Consider the following 21,108-nt stretch of genomic DNA (forward strand, 5'->3'; position numbering starts at 1 on the left):
ATATATATATCCATTTTGACGGGTAAAATGCAACCGAGCTTCAACAGGGAAAAAGGAAAAATGCTAGGAAAGCATAATCTTCTGGAACTAAAAAGTGTTTCAGTCTAACAGCATATGATGTTGAATCAGTTGATCCACTTTATTTAACTTGCAAGCGTCATTCAAATGAGAATCTGATGAAGCAACGAAAAGCAATGTAAGTAACTGAAATGCCGGATTTTTTGAGTTTTTAATTGATTGTCTGCTATATTTTGGAAAGAAATGATGAAAAGAAATGTTTGATGCTTAATAGTCCCGAAAGGACATGGATTATTACTTAAATGTGCGTGACGGAGGTATATTTTTCAATCAAACCTGTGTGTTCCATAGATTTCCATAAAATCGACGAATAACGTAACAGTTTTAAAGATGTGAGCTAGTGAATAAGCAGGAGGAAACGCGAATGTTGGGCATCCGAAGACGAGTACTCAATGAACGGGAAGAACGAAAAAGGTTGATTATGTAAAGCAGACTTTATTGAATCCATTTTAAATTATCGTGAATTTTTTGTGCTAGATTACAATGAATTTTACAGCTTGAAATTAAATTTTAATCTCAAAAAGTTGAAACACTGGAATTGCAGGATGCAGATGTTAGAAAGGCACAAAAAAGCAATGAAAGACTTGGAAGGTATAACAATTGCATGGCCCGAGGTTTCTTCCATCTCGTTTTGATAGCCTTTTGAACTTATGAAATTCTTAGTTGATTTGACTGCCTTTGTTCCACTGTCGAATATATTCTGTCTACTGACAATTCACAAAACTAAACTGAACGAGATATCAGCCAGAGCAGATTACGGGACGACGGGTTACGGGGTTACGTGCGAACTATAGAGGACTTGGTAGTTCTATATATATGCTTAAGTGGACTGTTCACTAAAATAATTGAAGAATTTTCTTTTGTAGCATGACAATAAACGTCCGCGTTTGTTTCATACAAGTGCCCAATATCTCGAATTGTTTACTGAAAAAGCGAGAAGTAGTGGGATAAGTCGGCAAAAATTTTTGGAAAATTTCATTAAAGTTGACGGCGCTCAACTACCATATCTCCCTCCTGGTTTTTCGAGTGAATTTATTGAGTTAGTTTTTCTTTCATTTTATGGATTAGATTTTTCAGCTTCAGGTTTTTATTCTTTCTTTTGCAACGAACATATTTTTTTGAAATCGCTGAGCACAAAACGAAAATAGTGTCCTGTTTCGTTGAACATTTCACGATTCCAAAACACTTTTCGGGATTGACTGATATTAGTTCGAGTTTTCTACTATGTTCTTTTCTCTTTATCCATTTTATCAAATTTGCACATTTTTTTGAAGATATTTCAATCATCGTAAGAATGTTATCCCGGAAGAAACTGAGAAACTGGAAAAACTAAAGCGGGAGAACGAAAAATTACGTGCCGAACAGAAAAAGCTACAAGAATTATTAGAGGTTCTTCAATTATAGTGTTTTGTTGGTTTGTCAGTAACTGTAAACAGTTTTAAATTTTACTTGTATGCTTGTTCTTATATAACGTTTCATTTTTGATAATGTGTTTGGCCATTTTTTGCATTCCAAACATGGATCCTTCTTGATAACAAGAATAGGATTGGTGATGAAAGAAGATCTGTCTTGCACTGATGTTTTTATGCTTCCTGCATTACAGCATTTTCAGGTTCCTGTAGTTACATTTTTCGATGATTCGAAGGTGCTACAAGAATGGTATGAAACGCTACATGCTTTGGGATTACGGAAACTTGATAAGCCATCACCTCCAATTGAAAATAAAGCGAAGTACCGATTTAAATTAATTTTCAAGATTTAATTTATGGGCTTGATTTGAACTAAATTTGAGGCATATTGACAAAGTATTAGGTTTTGCCACCAACTTTTGCGATTCATTTTTTGGAAGCGACAGAATAGGGTAGTGTGTCAAGTAGATGTGATGATCTTAATAAATGCGAAAAGGTTTTGCAATGAAATGCAAAAATAATGAGGGAAGTTGCACAAATTTTATAATAGTTGTCATCATTTATGCTTTTTTTTTCAGGAAAAGCACGAGAAAATTTCAAAATTTTCTAGCACCAAAAAGTCCTTCCACCAGCAAAGCTTCGACATCAGCAAAAGTGCCCACAGTGAAAAAAAACTCATCAGACAATGTTGCTATCGAGGGAATCGATCTGAAAATAAACTTCTGTGATGAGTGTAAAAAGGTTTGTATAATCTTCATCAAAATATGCAGCAGTAAAATGGTCTGCTTTGGTTGAAAAATGTGTTCTACAGTGTTAACTCGGACATAGTTTTTCGTTTGATCTCATACATCAGCAATATGGTTGATGTTCTCTGAAGAACGATATAGTTCAATGTACTGAACATCGTTTTTTTATTTCATTTCATGTGGTAGAATCGAGAAGTGTGAACAGTGGACTGGTGAGGTATCGATTTATTTGAAAATTGAGATTCTTAAAACTCAGTTCATGGTTTTAAAAAGAGTAATGGTTTCTTTCAGATGACTGAGCAACACTTGATGACTCAATGTGATAAATGCCATAAATATTATCATTTGGCATGTCTGGATCCTCCTTTGCTGAAAATGCCAAAGAAGACAAGTACTCAGGGATGGATGTGTTCGCTGTGTTGTGATGTGAGCAGTGACAGCGACGCTGAAATGGTGAGAGGAATTCAAAATATGCATTCATCATCAATTCTAAGAAAAAAGTTCAAACGCATTTGGCCAGAATATAAGCCAGGTTTACCGGAACACCATTCATTGCAGATTTTACTAATCTCACGGTAGTTACCTTATTATATGTTGTGAATTTTCGAACATTGGCTTCGTTAACAGAGAGTTTCAAGCGAGTTGTCTTTGAATAATTATATTTAACACTTTGAAGGCAAAAATATACAACGGTCCGAGAAAGTTACGGGATCGGTCTTTGGCTCCGGAAAAGCGAAAAGATACGGAAAAAGTAAGCAGATAAATATTATTGTTTTAAACGAATTTTTCGCTTGTTCTATTAATATGTGCCATGCATTATTTTGCAAGCGGAAAGCTGAGCATTCAGAACCGATGGCAAATATCAAAATAAAATTTTCACTTTTCTGGTTTATATACCTGAAATAAAAAATATGATTTGAATTAACATGCCCCACATTTCCTGTTCAGAACATACGGCAATTTTTGTGAGCTTGCAAAAAGTAAAATAATTTTTATATGTGTTGGGAAGAAAGAGAAAGACTACCTCTAATTGTTTAGTGCAGTGTGTCCTCCGTGGAACACTTCAAAAAAAAGAAAATTACATTCTAAAAGTAATAAGATTCAGCTGTAAATAAGCGTAATAGACTGCTTTTTTTTATTTTGGCTCGGATGCAATCGAATGAATCGAATTTTTAGGTCTGTGAGATCCTTTTTTAATAATTGCCATTTTTTAAGAACTTCGTGATATTTTCAGGCTTTACCAGAAGAAACAAAGGAAACTAGCAGTTCTAGCCTTACGAACCACTCAACCCCGACAGCTGTTACTCGTAAACGACGCATCTCAGATCGTTCAAAGAAAAACTCATTTAGTGATTTAAACGGGATCCATCAGCACAATAATTCGGTTTGTTTTCATTATCTCTGTTTAAGCAGGAACTAATTTTTCAGAGCAAGCTTTATAACTTTATTCCTTCAGGAAGGAGGAGCTGACTAACGTTTTACAAAACGGGATGCATTCAACTTATTTCATAATGCGTGTGTTTTAATTTTCAGTGAGGTTTTAGTCTCAGCTTAAAATTTAGTTGGATAACTGCTTAAAAAAAAAACGGTGATTTTAAGGTACTTTACTTTCATTGCATTACATGTGATACTTTAGCTTGCGAAAAGAATTCCTAGCTTATCACCGGTGCCTCACATGCCGAAACGAAAGCGTCGTCGCAGTGTTAATTCGTTGCCGCCCACACTTCCAAAGTTCAAATCAAGTGAAACTGCTCATTTAAATGAGGTTGCTCAAAACTAAAGTGAAAAGATACTCGCCACACTGAAGTTTTTAAAAAGGATTGTGATTTTCTAGTTTATTTAATTTTACTGTGAAGAGTTGTAAAGAGGTGAAGTTTTCTTTCAATTTTTAATAGTTGTATTTCAAAAAGCAGTTTTTCCTTTAACACGTCTGTCCTTCTTTTTTCGTTTCTGTTAATTGGATTTCACACATGTTTCGTTCATGGTATCTTCTGAAATCAGTTGTTCTCAACTTTTCTTGTATACTTACTGACATACCTCGGGAGTAATACTTTCTGTTCAGGATTTTTGGTTATTTAAATTTTGGGGGAGGGGAGGAAGGGTAAGATAGGTTTTCGTACATTTAGCTGGTTAAAGTTTAAGAATTATCGAATCTATACTGTACCTTTCGTTTTACAATATGCTTTTTTTGAACGATGTAATACAGTGTATCTAATATTTAGGCAACAGTGAAAAATATTTGCTCAATAATACAAGCTATTTGCTTGTAATTATCCTTTATCCAAAATGTCCTTTTACTGGCAGAGAATGTCTGTATTGCAAATCACAAATTTTGCAACAAAAGTCAAATATAAGCAGAGAGTGGAAAACAATGCTTAGCATATGCTTGACAATTTCTAATCTATAACTTGTGAGTCTTGGAGCTCTGAAACGTTGAATTAGTGATCTGAGGATTTATTGCCGGATTGTGTTCTTTGCAATCTAACAATTATTTTATCGGTACGTCTGAATCTTAGAGTTTCTAATTTTTATTCCTAAATTCTGTTTTTTTTTCCTTCTAGTCCCTTGGTTTGTCCGTTTTGTAAAATCTACGATTGAGACGCTTTCTCTTTTCAGATTTGCCAATGGGTAAAATAAGATAAAGTAGTGTAAATGCTTTGGGGAAAATAATGGTGAGTTATAAGGGTGGGCGGTTATTGTCTGACGGTAAATGCGATATCGTTTTACAATGATCTTTGACAAAATATTAACGATCAGCATCGTTGAAACTAGCCATTTATATCAAAATTCATCAAATTTTCATTCCTCTGAAACTTATTTTCTTCTGCTAATCCTTCTGTATCAGTCTAATAACAACACTTTTTTTTCTTGAATTTTCACTGAAGGAGAAAGGAAAATATTGTTTTCGGTGTGAATAAAGAGTTATTTCATTGAGAGATGAAGTTTCTATGAAATAAACGTAAAAGCGCCTGTAATAAATTAAGAATTCCTTCAAAAGAACGTTTCAAGGTGTTGAAATCGCAACATAAACGGATGGCTTATAGTTTCCAAGCAGAAGTGTGTCGGAGATCTTTCTTATTCTAATCCGTTTGTTTAGTGGTTGAGGAATTTTTGACCTGTTATTGCCATTAACTCATTAAGACATGGTAAGTATTCCCACTTCAGGATTAATCGTCATTGTGAAATGCATTCTAATTAGTCCTCATTACTGGAAGATCATCCGCTGTCGGCGGCTATGAATGCTAGTTGCATTTGGCTTATTATCAAAAAACAAAAAGAGAAAGAAAGGATTAGAAGTTGATTTCCGGGAAGGATTTTTGCTGGAAAGCTAATTTCCATCGAGGATCTTTTTTAATCCATTTTTTTCTAAAATTGTCTGCAGTACTGAAAACTGTTATACGTTAGATGTCGAAATTGGGAAATGCAGCAGTGGCGGCGACAAGGGCGCTAGCAAATGCCAAGCGTTTTCCCCTCGTACTATACAAGGGGATTCTGAGGTGTGTTAATTTGAGTTATATTTGTGTAAAGCGAAATATGAAGTATTTCGTTATTGTAATAATCATTTAGTCTGGTATGCTTTGAATGGTGACATAACAGCAAACTCAAATAGGACTAGGACCTGCTTACTTCTATATTAATTCATCCGTATTAGTTATTACTAGGTTTTTTTTTTTTGTAATTTTCATTACCTGTCAAATGAGTTTGTCACGAATGGTCGTTCCATTTGTATTTCATAACGGTAAGTTTAATCTGGAGTATTGATCCTTGAAATCGAAATTTCATATAGAGCATTCAAGAAAGTATCTTCACCGGGAAGTTAAATATACATAAATTTTGATTCCTTCGGATATTTCATATTACTTTATTACTCGGCATTGTTTAATATGCATGTTTTATTACTACTCACGTTTTACTTTCATTTCCTTTTATTATTTTTCATTGTATTTGTATTTTACTGTTATGAATCACGCATGGAAATACACTATTGACAAGCGTTTCAAACAACTTTATGTTCGACTTTCGCTTGCTACTTTCACAATTTAAGATTTAGGCGAAGTACAGTTTCATCGTTTTAGATGACAGAAACTTAATTCTTTTATTTTGAGATTACATTATGGCTTGCCGAAAGAAATGCGCATGATTGGTGATCAGTATATAAAAAATGAATTCCGAAGACATAAAAATGTTTCACCAGAACAAGCTGTGATATTCTTGAAGGAATGGAAGGTGAGTATGCACTATATGATGTGTGTAACATATTTTTTTAAAGTATTCACTTGAAAACTTCTGATAAATTAATTTTATGATATAATGCTCTCTCACTCATTAGTATTTCAAATACTTGATAAGGTACTTTATTTGTGAGGAATTTGTTGTATCAGTGGGTAGGAAGTGAATTGAGTTTGATAGATCTTATTTAGTTTATAATATCTACCAATTATTTGTACATCTAAAGCTCAGACGATCGATATCGTCGATGCTATGAACAGTGGCAATATTGCTGTATGATGTGGAATAACAAAAATGAATATTAATGGTATTTCTATCATTCAGGAATACTCAGTAGTCTTATCAAAACAGCTATCTAATCGTGGCATTGCAAAAGGGATGTTAGGCGTCAATTTGAATTCCACATTATTGGATAGTTTACAAGAAGGTCAACTTTGGCAACTATACAATTTAAAACTGGAAGCAGAAAAGCCCAAAAAGTGACAGTAGCATTAACAACCGATTGTTAGTTGTAAAAAAAAACTATTATTTGTAAAATACTTGTGGAATTTAAATTTGCTATTTTAGGATTTTTTAATGCATTTATTGAAGTTACTTAAAGAATTTGAAAATCTCAAGCTGACAGGAGAAGAAAATCGGAATACGAGGAAAGGGTCGTATAGAAATTATTGATGGAAATGTTCTAGATTGTTTAGCAGTTTAGTTAAATTTAGCGAGAACAATTGTTTTTGAAGATATCATAAGCATTATTGTTGCCACTAATCCTGCTATTTTCCATTAACTTGTTATAAAGTAAATAAAACAGTCCAGTAACTTGTGGAAGTTTTAAAGCAAATCAAACAAACCCTGTTGCTCCCGTTTAAGTGAATCGTCAGAGGGTCTTGTAACTTATTAAGGAAAGCCTATGAAATGTTCTGAGTGTCACATAAATGATATCAGCAAGTTTTGGGGACAAGTTATTTAATGGAATCTTAAATGGGCGTTGATTATTTTAAGGTGAAAGGATTGTTCCCACCCGTAAATATTTGCCTTTCAAATTATCTGTTTTTGAACGCATCAGTCTTACGTTCGTTTGGTGAGTAATTACTCATTTTGATGAATTTAGTCACAAAATTTTGATAATAAAGTGTAGCACTTCAAAGTCTTAGTAATTAGTCTCCACCATATAAGATAAGATACTAGTATCAGTACATCTAGTTCAGCAGCTTCAAGTTATTTATATATTTTTAGCCTATAAAAGGGTGGACTTAATGCAAATTGATAGCAAGTATTCTGTGTGAAGAAGGATGTGTCACAAAACCGTTAACAAAAATGGGGTGACAGTTCAACGAAAATGAATTATTGTCAAATAGTGATTGATAGCCATGCTTTCAAACTTTTGAAAATGAGTGTAGTAATTTCAGAGCTCTTTAAGAATTCAACAAAGTATTTGAATTGAGGACTAACCAATGACTTTGATGAATTTATTATACCAAAACTCAACCAAATTAGATGCTGTTCCATCTTCATTAATCAGAAAGAGCAAAACTGAACATCCGATCATATATCAAGCACAGATTTATATACTACCATTGCAAAAGTACTTTGTTAAACAATATTTTTTTGAAAAACGTTTTTTTTTGTTTTTTTAAAGAACCATGAAAAATGCGAATATTTTTCGAAATGAAATATTAGAATTTAATCAGTTCATACGAATGAATGCTAAAGATGATTTACAGGTAGTTTCAGGTGATAATTTCCATTTGGAGAAAATTCAATCCCTTGAATAAAATATTAGTACCAAAAATGGACTTCAATATTCCTAACTCATTTTCGAGATCATTTCTAGCTATTTCAATTCGTTCATTGGAAAATACCATTATTGATTCACTTTAATTGAAGCTTTAAAGTATAACTACTTCCGGACAATTAATTTATTACGTGTCTAATATGATTTATAAATTCACAAATAAAATCTTTCATGTTCTCACTTAATCAATGTAAAGAAATTTGCCAGTGGGAAAAAAAAGCATCTTGGAATTGCTCGGGAGTTAATTCTCCTTCAATTCAATTCATCTGATTCTTCTTTAGTTGTTCCAGAATAGTAGTCCTTCTTTCCTCTATCCACTTTCTTACTTATTTTTGTTAGATTTGTTGATTTTTATATCTATTATCTTTAAGCATTATCTATCCTTTGTTGCTATATATCTAAGTATATATGTATATGTATATGTATATATATATATATATATATACTTGGATCTAAATAAACCTCACAAGGACAAAGTAAACAAGGTAAAGGTTATCAAGTTACTTGCCAAACTTACAACCTGAATAACTTCTGTTTTGCACTCCCAAATTCCACATTTATAAGTATACTTAGTTCCATTACTCGTTCCACGTAATTTATCCATTTTTCATTAATTTCCTTTTATATGAATAGATTTATTTGTTAAGACATTTTCTTAAGTAATGGTTTAAAAAAATCGACATCATTTTTCATTTCCCGTGACACTTTAAGTTTCCTATACATTTATCCAAAATCTTTAGTTTGATTTCAAATGCTGTAAGTATATTGATAGAATTTTTACTTACTCCAATCTAATGCAAGAAAAATATGCAAATTCTTTAGACTGATTTTTTTCTTTTGAAAATTTCAGCAAAATGAAATGTACAAATCGTTTGAAACATTTTGGAGCATTTTTAAATATTGCTTTGATTATAAAATTATATCTTGCATAAAGCACTGTTTTGTTTCCAAAAGTCATAAATTTATTTATTTTTCATGACAAAAATTTTGTCACAGCAGAGAAGATGTCATGGAATAAAATTATGAAGAAGAATAAAAAGTATTTCTAAGTAGGAATATTTGATGAAAAAATTTCCTTAAATATCTAACCTCCTGTTCTGTAGTTTAACATCTGTCAATAAAGTCTGCAGTGAAGTGTACAAAATGAGAGAGAAAAAAAACAGTTCCCCGCTCGGATAATTAAGAGCAAATATAATTCCTATAAATGAATTACTGATTTGCTTGTTTAATTTGAAAACACTACCTACCTGCTCGAAAAACATCTGGAAGCTTAGCTGTTTGATATTTACAAATCGAAGAATTAACTGTCCATATCATTTTTCAAAATATTCACTTTAATAGAATCTGAAAGAAATAGTGCAAAGACACAGAAACAAACAAGAAATAGGTAAAGGAAAGATTAAGTGAAATGACACAAATTACAACCGCTTCATGAGAAAAAAATCAAGACAGAGAGGAAGATGGTACGAAAAGGCGAAAAAAAAGAATAAGTGATTTTTTTAGAATACTGATACTTGAAATTTCACGATAAAGTTCTTCGAACTGGTTGCACAACTGATTCATTCTCATGGATTACTTCCATTTTCTTCAACTGCACCGGTTTCAACAGGTACAAAATTGCTGTTAAAGCCAAAAAGATACCTGGGAATGAAGGCATGACCTATTCTAACATTTGAAAGTGAAAAATGAATATTTTGATGCCTCACTGAATACTTTAACGCATATCGTTTTCTTTTCAAAAAATAATGTGCATAAAAATGAAAAAAAAAAAGTTGAATCGAAAAATGAAAAGTGACCTTAGAAAATTGAAATTAGCAGTTATAGATTAAAAATTAAAGATCATATGTTGCATACAGGTATGTATTATCTAGTCCCTAACATGGCTGGTACTCAGTGTTTCCTTGATTTAAATAAAATTTCCGAAACCATTACTTTCACTTTAAACTTTAACGTCAAATTTGATAAATTAAATCAAATACCTGGAGCAATATTTGATTTGATTAAATTAGGGTAAAAACAGAAAATGGCAAAAAATGAATACAGCAATCCACGTCTAATACCATCAAATTTCAAAATCATTGTAAATACACGGCAACAAACACCTTCAACTCTGCAAAAAACAGAAAAGAAACAAAAAACAAACAAATGTTTAATTTTCACTTCAATAAAAGTTTAAATCAGTGCTGTTATTGTTCGGCATCATTTCTTCCCTTTTTGAAAAAAATATTTTATAATTTTAATTATAACTCTATAAAAAATAAAACTGTCTTTTATGGACAGTATTGCATAAAATGATAATAATCAGTAATCAATCATATATTTGAAACGGTAACACTAAAGCCAAATAAAAACTTATCACCGATAAAAAATATTTCCTTTTCTATGAAATAAACAGAAATTACATAGAAAAAAAAGCAGATAAAAACTATTTAAAAAGAAGTCAATATTGATAGAAATGAGTGAAAAAAAGAAAACTTTAATTAACACAATAGGTACAAAGAATAAACAAATAAATAAATAAATGTACTGATTAAACATACAAAAAGAAAAAAAATCAAACCCGCAACAAAGTCGGATAATATAGCCTGCTTCAAGCAAAAATAAAGGGATTCCAATGAAAGCCAAATATATTCCAAAAAGAAATGAATTGATTGATAGAATTGAGCCAATTGATGTTAACCAAACTACTCAAATGATTCTCAAAATTTATCACATTACATGATGCTTTTATTAACCACTTAATCAATTCCAATTTTATTTCATATTATGGACAGCCAAATGAATGCTCTGTTATACCTTACTGTTGATATAAAATAAACATCCAGTAGATAGATTAAATCATGTTTTTATCATAGTGAACAATGTTAATAAGGCTGTTACGTCCATACTATCTAAATTTGAGCAAATGCTTACTTCTTATTAAGAACTATCGTATCATGTAAGAAGGTTTTCAAGTAAAATGTTTTGTTTAACATGTCTAAATAACTTTAACATCAAATCCACCTAATTTAGAATATAAGCAATAAAAACGATAACCATTAAGCTAGGAATTCCGAACCAAATTTAAATATTACATACAGATTTTTTAAGGATTACTCAATTGAATTCAAATATTTTTTTTCGAACATCATTTTAAAAACCGATAAAACATAACAAACATTAGAACTAAAAAGTATTTTTTCTAATCCAAATAATACAGCTGCCAATTAATCTGTATCAATATTTCTAAATGCTGTTAACTGAAAGATCCAATCTTGTTGGAAGTACACTTTTGAAAAATGAAACAGTGTAAAGGATGTAAGTGGCCAATAAATGGAAGAGCATTAATTTTTTTGATTTCTTCAACCTTAGATAATAAAAATAATCCGGTAAAGAAGTTTTTACAGAATTGATGCTAAGTTGATGAAGAATGTACGATCAATTTGTCCATTATACGTTTACCTAAGAGTGATTCTAACATATTCAAACCCTCACCTAAAATTGTTAACAAACCAAAACCCGTACGTATCGGTGTCAAATATTTACAAAGGTAGTAACGATATGTGTACGTACCACCCGTTTCAGCTGAACCACTTCCAATATTGGACATTACAAGTACCTGAAATAATGCTATTCGCAAAATTTACAAATAAGAATGTGAACTTTGGATATTTGAATTGAATCCCAATTCATCAGTGATAAGAAAGGTTACTCTTTCAAGGCATAATAGAAGATTAAAGATTTCAAATGATTAATTTTGAACTTTACAACAGCTCATGGTTATATCATAAGATGTAAATTAAGTACCACATAATCAGATGTTTTTAGAAAGAAAACAATTATCAAAAATCATTTCAACGATCATAAAATTGATATTTTTATTCATTCCCAAAGAAATAAAAGCAAAGTATTTTGTAAGGAAAGTTAGCTATGAAAAATATATCACTGAAGAGAAGAGTAAGGCATTTATAGATCAGAATAGTGAAAGAACAAAAGGATTAGCCAAATAAACAAAAGAAATACATTGATAACTACAAAAGGGATTTCTTATCGATGACTTGGATAATGTCTTACCTAACAACGTGATTAAAATTCCCTACTTTTTACTCTTATTCCTCATCTTTCCCTCCACAAAAAAAACAAAGAAAAAAATCACATTATACAAAACATACCCAATGATAATCAAGGCGTAATAATGCACAAACAAAATAAATTCAGAAGAATTGAAATTAGCCATACGTCCTAGAGAACAAATTATAAAATCTCGAAATATTTTTTTCTAGAAATTGCTTCAGCAACTGCGCTGGCCAACAAATAGAAAAAAAACAAATACTGAAGTATCACTTCCTTTTATTACCATCCTTCAATTTTAACTGTGCAGCATGCTTATTGGAAACAGTCTTCGTCAAACTATTTGCATGCTTTCGTCTGTCATTCCTGTAAAAAAGATTATGCTTAATCTTCTGACAGAAAATGGAATTCGATTTTTGACGGAAATCAGGATAATCCCTGATTTTAGCTATTTCTGATTACAATAAAATAAACGACAACCTTTTTCGAATTTAATTTCCTTAACCAATTTAAGTGCTGCTTGATTTATCCGAAACATAATCTGTACCTGCTCATCACTACCTGATCTCGACATCCTTTTCCACCCTCCCAGAATTGTGATTTTATACGGGTAACATTCTTGTTGCAATTGATGCACGGTTTGGCCTTTTGAAATGGCTAAATATCAATTACAATAAATGGAACTTTATAAAACCATGAAAAATTGCACTTTTAAAAACAATTCTATATAATAAAAGTTACAATGGACAACCAGATCTTCAGTCTTCACTTCCTTCTCTGCCATAATGAACTAATATTACCTGTTCTTTGCTACAGAAACCACAGACCATTCGGTTAGCCAGCTTCATTTCATGTTCCTTTTCAGCATCGTCATGACACAAATCACAGGGATAGAGCTTTCCACAGCAAGAAAATCTATAAAACTGTAATGTTTGAGACTTGGAAATTTCAAATCAAAATTCCAAAGTAATTTTCAGAAAAATACTTTTCGATGGAAAATAAACGAAAACCTAAACCATCGGTAACTTTTCTTGTAATGTTTGCATGTCCCATTTTCGGGGAGTGGTTGACCTTCAACTAACGCCATCGATCGTTCCATTTTCTTTTTTGCTGGAAGAAGAAGGAAAACACGGACATGAATAAAAATAAATAACTCTAATAAATAAATCATAAATAAATAGAGGAAACGCAATGGAGTGGCATAACACTAGTATTAATAAAAAGATTGAAGACCTATGTAAGGCATAATTGGTAATCAGTACGACTGTATCATTACAAGAGATGCAATTCCCACATATTGTTTGACTATTCTTGAAATGAATTCTGTATTTGCTTCGATTTCAAAGAATAACTTCAAGCATCATTGTTATACTCGCAATACTATATTCCCATCACTAGTAACTGACAAAGGATTCATGATTTTTCCATCATTATATAAGCTGGTAACATTTACTGTTTGTTAATTTGGCTACTTAATGCAGTCTCCGTTTCACATAGATGTTAGGATACATAAGAACTCCTTCCCGCCGTCCTGAAATCCCAAATCCGACCAATGGCACAACAATCTTCTTGACAATCAATTGAAATAACATGATGAGAAATATTAAGTACTTTAGGGAAAAAATTATTCGACTTACTTTGTCTTTTGGTATAGAGTTATCTTCCTTCGCAATCGAATTAAAATCACCAACAAATCGAATATTTCTAATTTCAAACTCACATTTACTATGGCAGCCATAACACCAACTCTTATTGGCTACTCCATATGTGAGATTCTAAAAACATCGATAAAGTTCAATTAATTTTTATAAGAAAATACTGAACGATTAGAGAATTCAAAATAACTGCAAAGATCTGTCAGAATAACTGTCATCAGTCTAACTAATAACAATTATAAAGTACAGCATCTTCATTGTAATTTGAAAAAGAATATATCAGAGTACCAAAGAAGGTTTCAGGAAACATGCCGTATTTTACGGCAGACACTGCCAATAACTGCAGTGGTTACTACGAATATTTTTCAAATTTTTTTTTAAATTTATATAATACAGTGAAGACGAAAAAACGCCAGATTCTTAACTATTAATTCATTCAACCATTTTTTCACAACTTGACCACCAGATGAGCGAATTAAAGCAGAAATATAACTAAAAATCAACTTTTCATTATTTGATTTATAACTAAATCTCTAGTGCACAGTTCAACCAGTCAGGTACTGTAATAAACGTTGGGAAGAAAAATTTATTTGTCAAGAATCAAAGCTCTTAATAATAATCTCATAGCACATTTTTATACGTTAAACGCGAAGATACTAAGAAATACCTCAGCTGTAGCCTCCTTACAGCACTGCAAGCAAGTATAAGATAGTTTTGATGAAAGTATCACACAGTCTAATGGAACACAACCTTTTGGTTCAAGCAATGCGATAACATTTGAATTTTGATGGACAAGCTGAGGAGAAATATAGATTGAAGAGCCATTTAAGCACCTGAAATACATTTCGTAATTCATCTTTCTATAAAAACCTCACTTCAGAGCAACTTGTCTCAGATTATTTTATTTGTTTTTACCAATAAAAGCTACCCATACATTTTTCGAAGATTTTGTTTAGACAAATATTAAATCACGGGTCAATCACTGCTAATAATTCGAATAATTCATACAAATGTCAAGGACCTACTTCTGGCAGTGTGATATAGAAAGTTGTTTCGCTGAACATATCAGGAAAGATAACGCGCCACATTTTACACACCGAATGCTTACAGCCATAGTGATAACAGATAATGTAGCAATATTTCCACTCAAGTCGTTCCAAAAAACACGAGCCTCAATGGGTTTCGATTTCGATGGTTTTTCAGCGCTAAGTTTTCCCTGCAAAAATATATATATATAGCGATGCAAAAGAAAATTTTCAACGAAAAGTGAAGTATTTTTATCCAAATAAAAACATTACTGAGATAGTTTGGAAATAAGATAAAGCACTGCTTTAATAAGTTCCCAATTAATTAATTACGTACTTTGTCCTTGAAACACTGCACTGTTACTTGTCACAAAACAAATGAACTGCTAAAAACTATTTATGTTCTTTGGATTTTTAGATCTAACCATAACGATTCCTACCTCGGATGAAGGCACAATTCCTGCTCTATCATAATTATATCCTTGCGTTATTTCATCATTATCACAAACTACTGCTTTCATTTCATTAGTCTGGAAAAAAGAGGATTTTGATAATTTCAACAAAGCTTAAAATCACGACAAATAAGTCATGAGTGGCAAGAGCAACTGAATTTACCAAAAAAGTTGAACAGCAATACCTTGATATCATTATTCTTTTGGTTGATTAAATTTGGAAAACTCGCTTGATGCAACTTAATGCCATCCTTTTCAGCTTCAGTGATCATTTTTGTTTTTCTCAAACCTTCGACAAAAAGTCTGAAGATATTACGATCCAACCAGCGAATGAAAATTTTGCCGAGACCAACATAAGTATTGCATTTTTCTGCTTCCATAAACTTCTCCTGTCATTAAAACTAAGCTAGTTCCTTTTGAACAGTATTCACAACCAATAATTTGAATACTTTTTTCCTGAACCAATCAAATTTGTAATACTATATATATACGTCAAAGGAAAGTATAAAAATATATAAGCTAGGCTAAACTTTACTCGAAATAAATTGAACACTTCCACTTGGACTATCGCAATTTCTACGACCATGCAGGAGTTGTATATATATATATATATACATATATATTGACAAATTTATAAAATTTTTTATTTTCGATTTTCCCGTCTCGTGTTCCAGTGTATGTACTTATTAGATAGCACTTAATTCAAAATCTCTCAATCTTTCCTTTACCACATTTTTGTTTGATCAACTGAGTTAATTTCCTTACTATATTTAAATGGTTCATCCCTTCCTAGAATACTAACCTCTAGAAATTTTTTAACTTCTTTGTTGAAGCATGAAACAAGTGGAACAGGTAAAGTTGATTCACTTAAAGTCACCATAATCGATTCACATGGATAATGCTCTGGAATCCTAAGCCGTAATCTCACAGCTTTTACATCGAAAACCTAAAACTTGACTGCCATCTCATAATTATTTCCATTTTGCAAAACAGAAACATTAAACTTTGCTTGATTTCTGTCAGTTTTATATATAAAAAGAGAAAGAAATGCAAGCTGGGTCACTGTTAAACTTTACTTGCAAAAAACAATATTCCAGAAAACAAACCCACTCAGGATCTGTTATTTTGTATTCCAATTCGATGAAATAAGAACTGCCATCGTATGCAAACTTTGCATCATGAAATCTTCGCCCAAAATAATTAATTTCAGAATTCCTGATATCCAACTGTTCCTTTTTTCCGACATCGTTTCTACTTATTGTTGTTATATTTGGTTGAACTATGACTCTCACAGGTTTTACACCTGTATGTGATGGAAGAGGATAAGAACTGTTATCCTTAATTTCATTCGATATGTGTAAAAAGCGGCAGTATTCCCCAAAATAACAGGAATTCTCAGCAGCAAAGTATTTACAGACTTTTCGTTTTGAAGCCTTCAGCGACAATACAGCAATAGCATCATTATTCCTTTTTTTTGCCAAATCCGAAATGAAAATATATAAATGAGGAATTTATCGCAACAAAAGTAATTAAACCTTAAACTGAAATATCACCGAAAGACTGATCACCGAACTAAATGATCATAAAACGTTAACCACTGCACTATTTAGTTCTTTCATACATCTAAGTTACGAGATCAATAATTAAAATTACTAAAATCCTTAACAAATGTCAAGTAAGTGGAAATGTATTTAACTATCAAAACAATCAAAGAATATAAATAATCTACTGAGCTTCAAAACTAGCCAATGTTTGTTCAACGAGACATCCTAACAAAAAGAATATAACTTTATATGTTCAATTCGTCCTTACCTATTCTAAACTATATGATTGCCCAAAGCATTCTCTCTGCTTACCTTCTTCCTTTACATTTCGACTTGATATAGGTTTCAGAACAGATGATACAGTAGCACAACTATGTCCTGCATTTTGAATTTCATCAGTATCAATAATGGTTGATGGCTTCTTTTTCGGATCATTTCGAAATCGTCGATGATTATATTGAGCACTTTGAGGCGCAGCACCACGGAAATAACCAGCAGTGGAAGATTTTTTTTTCGATGAGATTTTTTTTCCAGTTGCTGTTCTTTGTTGATCCGCAGACATCAAAAAAAAATTAACTAAAAAGTAATGAAAATCAAAGGAAACCGATTTCTTATTGCTATTCTTTTGTCTCTACTTTAAAAAAAAAAAGAAATATCAAGATATGCATGAAAAGATTACCGGTAACTTCAAAACGTGCCAATAATTAGACATGTAGCGATACTAGTACATTTTTACTGATAATGTTAACATCATGCTTATTACATGTATCACTTTTCTCTGTATCATATTGGCGGGAAACGAAAAAAAATGACAAATAACAACGAATAGATTGGATAGTATCGTAATCACTTTTGGAAAATCATTTTGTTTCTCTTTAAAACAATTTAACGATTAAACAGAAAGGAGAGGAATCTTTCTTATCAGTGGGACATACTTCATGCCGACTTTATGCTCCACCTTTCGAGGCTGCTATTTCCATCACCCTAAAGCTGAAGCTTAGAAAAAATTACCAAGGTTCTTTGCTTATGTAGGAAAATCGTTTCAAACCACCGAATTTTTTAAAATTACAAGGATAAAGATGTCATCAAGTAGGCTAAATAAGAAGTAAAATAGATATGACTTAGTGAACTTTGTCTAGTATTCATGAAGAAATAATCATTGTTTAATAGCAAAAAGAATTAAGCAAGTTTTGATTGATTTAGAAATAAATTCAAAACTAGCATACAATTCGTTTCGAGCTTCAACTGTATGGCTAAGACAAATATTGCAGCAATAATGAACACAACATTTTATTGATCGGACAGAAAGAAGATGAATAAGGCGCAACCTTATCAATTAACAAGTAGGAAAAGTAGCGAAGTGAGATCGGAAAATACAAACGAACTTTGACGTAATGCTTAATTCCTGAATAACTTTATTTGAATTGTTTCTCAATTTTTTTCTCCGAGAACACAACTGATATACTATCCAAGTTGCAGAAAAATCAAACAGCTGCCAGCAAGCCATTAATCCAATCGACTATCGATAATTGCACTATCAGTTAATCATATCTTTATATCATATTGCTGGTAAGTGTTTTACGTACCAGTGGATATAACTTCAATGAACTTTCTACGGCTACAGTAATAGCATGCCTTAACTGGTGAGGTTCTGCAATGCCAACAAATTCACAACATGCTAACTGATTTAGTGACGGCATCATGCCAACGGTAACTGAAAGATGCGTATTTCCGGAGAATTCCTCTGAATCAGGTATAGAAGAAAACGGATATGAGTTAGTTGACGGGTCAACAATGATACGGCCATCTGTCAACATAACGATATGAGCTGCTACACAAACATCATAAACTTGGATACCAGAATCGACTAAAGCTAAGGAAGAAGCTATTAAAGAAGCCGCCAAAACACCACCATCATCATTGAGAACCGTTATTTCAACATCAATCTGTGCTTTACAAAATAACTCCAAACAAACAATTGATCGTAAAGCCGATTCCACGGCATTACGCGTCCCATTGATTTCTTTATTTGAAACTGAGGAAGAATTTGAGCCTGAAATTCTAATGAACACATTGAGAAGACAAATAACTGAATACTCATTCAACTAAACATTTGGTAATTTTCAATTATACAATTGTCCTACCGACGAAAACACAATCATATAATACATTTTACGTAACCTCATATCATTATATCGTGTTCCTTTTTAATTTTATCATATGTGTCATTATTGATCTGATAAATGCGACAATGTGTTAGACATCCTCGAGAAGATTAATAATAAAATGATTCAATTCGTTTGTTCCGGTAAAAGACTTCACCAGAAGATGGAAAAAAGAAGGATGGCACCAAATAAAATCTTGAAGAAGAACAAAACGACTGTTGGCGAGAGAGAAGTAAAAGTAGGCAGTCCAGGATAAATGCATTCACCATGACCGTTACTCTTCAGTGATATCATAATTATTATTTTAGAAAAGCAAAAATATGGGTCACACTCATATTTCTATCCCTTAGTGATGCTGCTTGATTGCTCGGACAAAACGTTACTTTTTTCATAACTACGAATAAGTTTTCTTAACTACTAAAATGTAATACTTCTAATTAGAATTCCTTAATCGCCCCAGTATTTGGGCTTCATAGATTATTTTGGAAAGCTGAGAAAAGAAAAATTCCAAATAAATACCTGAGACGGCATTGCCTTCCGTTGAAATATTCTTCAGAAAAACATAAACTTGCCCTTCCGTTGGATTAACATCAGCACTTTTCGTTATTTCTTTAGGACCATCAACTGAACAAATAATTTTCGTTGAACCAAATTCAACATAAACCGTACCTTTCTGATCATGCAAAGCACCTGTTTGCATTACAATAGATCGGAATGAATTCGATGCATTTTCCAAACTTGTTCCAACTTCAATATTTTCTGTTCGTTTTAAAAGATTATTTAAGGGTACCGGCTTCACCGAAGAATGTTGCATAGTCTGGAAAAGAAAGAAAAAAGTTGATGAACATGATGGATAAAAGAAGGACATAAAAGGTCTATTCGATCTTATCATTTATAAGATTACATCATCTATTCACGATTTAGAAAAAAAAAGAAGCCATCATCTATTTACGATTTTAGTTAATGTCACGCGTATATTTTCTACTGAAACGACCACTTGAAATTTCTTCTGCTTTTATAGCAATAAACTTTTATTCACTCCGATAAATGCTTAGTTAGTAAAGAAATCTTGACAAAATCAATGCATCATGATAGAAAACTAAGCTATATAACATGTGCAGAACAAACATGAAACTTAATTTTGCCGCAGAACAAGTAAGTCTCAATACAATGTCTAAATCACGTATTCCGATGCAGAAATTGAAAAAAAAAGGAGGTAAAATAATCAAAAGAAGTTGACTAATCCATATAACTTAAGTCATACCAATCACAAATCCTTAGTATTGCGGGACCACCTTGTTCCAGATTTGGTCTGTACTTTATTTCCAGCCGCCTTTGTGGCTTGTCCACAATATTCAAATGTGGCCTGTCCATGATATTCAAATGTTGCCTATCCAAGGTGTCCAGACGTAGCTTGTCCAAAATGTCTAAATGTAGCTTTTCCAAGATGTCTAAATGTAGCTTATCCACAATATTTAAATGTGGCTTGACCACGATGTCCAAATGTGACTCATCCGTGATGTCCAAATGCGAAGAATACATAGCTACACGTGATACTTGTAACAGTTTTAAGTTGTAGATAGATGAAGAGTGAGGTAGAGGATGCTAGTTTTGCCAGTAGAAATTATTGCATTTTATTGAGAGAATAGGAGAAAAGAGTATTGTATTATGAGAGTGAGCAAAAGATTGATAATGTTCACTGAAAATGATGTGTTCTCGGATATAAAAAAAACTTCTAGTTACTGAAATGTAATAAAGTGAAACATGAATAGTAATGTATTTGAAAATAAAACAGGGATTGATGAAATTGTAAGAGATGCATGATATGTCGTGAAATAGTAAAGACTGTCAGATAATTTATTTGCCGAGCTCAGTGGTTGGATAATCAAACTCCAATCAAATCTATCCAAATGAAGCGCTTAGTGCGAAAGCGTTTGTGAGGAAGTCGATTTGTTTGTGAATACG

General features: G+C 32.1%; 7 protein-coding genes across 7 annotated transcripts in view; 2 read left to right on the plus strand and 5 right to left on the minus strand.

The window, feature by feature from the left end:
• The window catches only part of LOAG_18224 (PHD-finger family protein), an 8,223-nt gene extending 3,894 nt beyond the window's left edge, over positions 1-4,329 (plus strand). The window contains exons 10-20 of the mRNA XM_020450888.1: positions 104-196; positions 409-492; positions 623-692; positions 945-1,117; positions 1,353-1,467; positions 1,691-1,809; positions 2,066-2,228; positions 2,525-2,686; positions 2,910-2,984; positions 3,468-3,617; positions 3,870-4,329. Coding sequence (XP_020305381.1) covers positions 104-196; positions 409-492; positions 623-692; positions 945-1,117; positions 1,353-1,467; positions 1,691-1,809; positions 2,066-2,228; positions 2,525-2,686; positions 2,910-2,984; positions 3,468-3,617; positions 3,870-4,013 — 1,348 coding nt within the window. The 3' untranslated portion in view covers positions 4,014-4,329. The remainder of the gene's footprint in view (positions 1-103; positions 197-408; positions 493-622; positions 693-944; positions 1,118-1,352; positions 1,468-1,690; positions 1,810-2,065; positions 2,229-2,524; positions 2,687-2,909; positions 2,985-3,467; positions 3,618-3,869) is intronic.
• A 1,064-nt stretch (positions 4,330-5,393) lies between these two features.
• Positions 5,394-7,273, plus strand: LOAG_05304 (hypothetical protein). Its single transcript, XM_003140841.2, has 3 exons — positions 5,394-5,730; positions 6,340-6,460; positions 6,788-7,273. The coding sequence occupies exons 1-3, from the start codon at positions 5,639-5,641 to the stop codon at positions 6,944-6,946; spliced, it is 372 nt and encodes a 123-aa protein (XP_003140889.1). The 5' UTR covers positions 5,394-5,638; the 3' UTR covers positions 6,947-7,273.
• A 4,373-nt stretch (positions 7,274-11,646) lies between these two features.
• Positions 11,647-11,856, minus strand: LOAG_05305 (hypothetical protein; the record flags this gene model as incomplete). The annotated part of the gene is made up of 1 exon (XM_003140842.2): positions 11,647-11,856. Exon 1 carries the CDS (start codon positions 11,839-11,841, stop codon positions 11,647-11,649), a length of 195 nt encoding a protein of 64 aa, XP_003140890.2. The 5' UTR covers positions 11,842-11,856.
• Positions 11,857-12,571: 715 nt separating this feature from the next.
• LOAG_05306 (hypothetical protein) lies at positions 12,572-13,401 on the minus strand (the record flags this gene model as incomplete). The annotated part of the gene is made up of 4 exons (XM_003140843.1): positions 12,572-12,668; positions 12,850-12,959; positions 13,103-13,217; positions 13,313-13,401. The coding sequence occupies 4 exons, from the start codon at positions 13,399-13,401 to the stop codon at positions 12,572-12,574; spliced, it is 411 nt and encodes a 136-aa protein (XP_003140891.1).
• A 390-nt stretch (positions 13,402-13,791) lies between these two features.
• LOAG_05307 (hypothetical protein) lies at positions 13,792-17,540 on the minus strand (the record flags this gene model as incomplete). The annotated part of the gene is made up of 9 exons (XM_020446809.1): positions 13,792-13,833; positions 13,940-14,077; positions 14,625-14,790; positions 14,983-15,173; positions 15,423-15,512; positions 15,620-15,823; positions 16,237-16,380; positions 16,541-16,737; positions 17,291-17,540. The coding sequence occupies 9 exons, from the start codon at positions 17,538-17,540 to the stop codon at positions 13,792-13,794; spliced, it is 1,422 nt and encodes a 473-aa protein (XP_020302893.1).
• A 673-nt stretch (positions 17,541-18,213) lies between these two features.
• On the minus strand, positions 18,214-19,966 carry LOAG_05308 (hypothetical protein). The gene is made up of 2 exons (XM_003140845.2): positions 19,663-19,966; positions 18,214-19,031 (listed from the first exon to the last, which is right to left on the minus strand). Exons 1-2 carry the CDS (start codon positions 19,955-19,957, stop codon positions 18,532-18,534), a joined length of 795 nt encoding a protein of 264 aa, XP_003140893.1. The 5' UTR covers positions 19,958-19,966; the 3' UTR covers positions 18,214-18,531.
• A 416-nt stretch (positions 19,967-20,382) lies between these two features.
• On the minus strand, positions 20,383-20,685 carry LOAG_05309 (hypothetical protein; the record flags this gene model as incomplete). The annotated part of the gene is made up of 1 exon (XM_003140846.1): positions 20,383-20,685. One exon carries the CDS (start codon positions 20,683-20,685, stop codon positions 20,383-20,385), a length of 303 nt encoding a protein of 100 aa, XP_003140894.1.
• Positions 20,686-21,108: the final 423 nt, after the last annotated feature.

The sequence above is a fragment of the Loa loa genome (assembly GCF_000183805.2).
Source record: "Loa loa unplaced genomic scaffold supercont3.231, whole genome shotgun sequence".
Classification (NCBI taxonomy): domain Eukaryota; kingdom Metazoa; phylum Nematoda; class Chromadorea; order Rhabditida; family Onchocercidae; genus Loa; species Loa loa.

Coding starts and splice junctions, on each gene's coding strand:
- LOAG_05304 (XM_003140841.2), top strand. CDS start 5,639: ATGTCGAAATTGGGAAATGCAGCAGTGGCGGCGACAAGGGCGCTAGCA. Junction 5,731..6,339: donor CTATACAAGGGGATTCTGAG/GTGTGTTAATTT, acceptor TTTTATTTTGAG/ATTACATTATGGCTTGCCGA. Junction 6,461..6,787: donor TATTCTTGAAGGAATGGAAG/GTGAGTATGCAC, acceptor TCTATCATTCAG/GAATACTCAGTAGTCTTATC.
- LOAG_05308 (XM_003140845.2), bottom strand. CDS start 19,957: ATGCAACATTCTTCGGTGAAGCCGGTACCCTTAAATAATCTTTTAAAA. Junction 19,032..19,662: donor GGAAGGCAATGCCGTCTCAG/GTATTTATTTGG, acceptor TTAGAATTTCAG/GCTCAAATTCTTCCTCAGTT.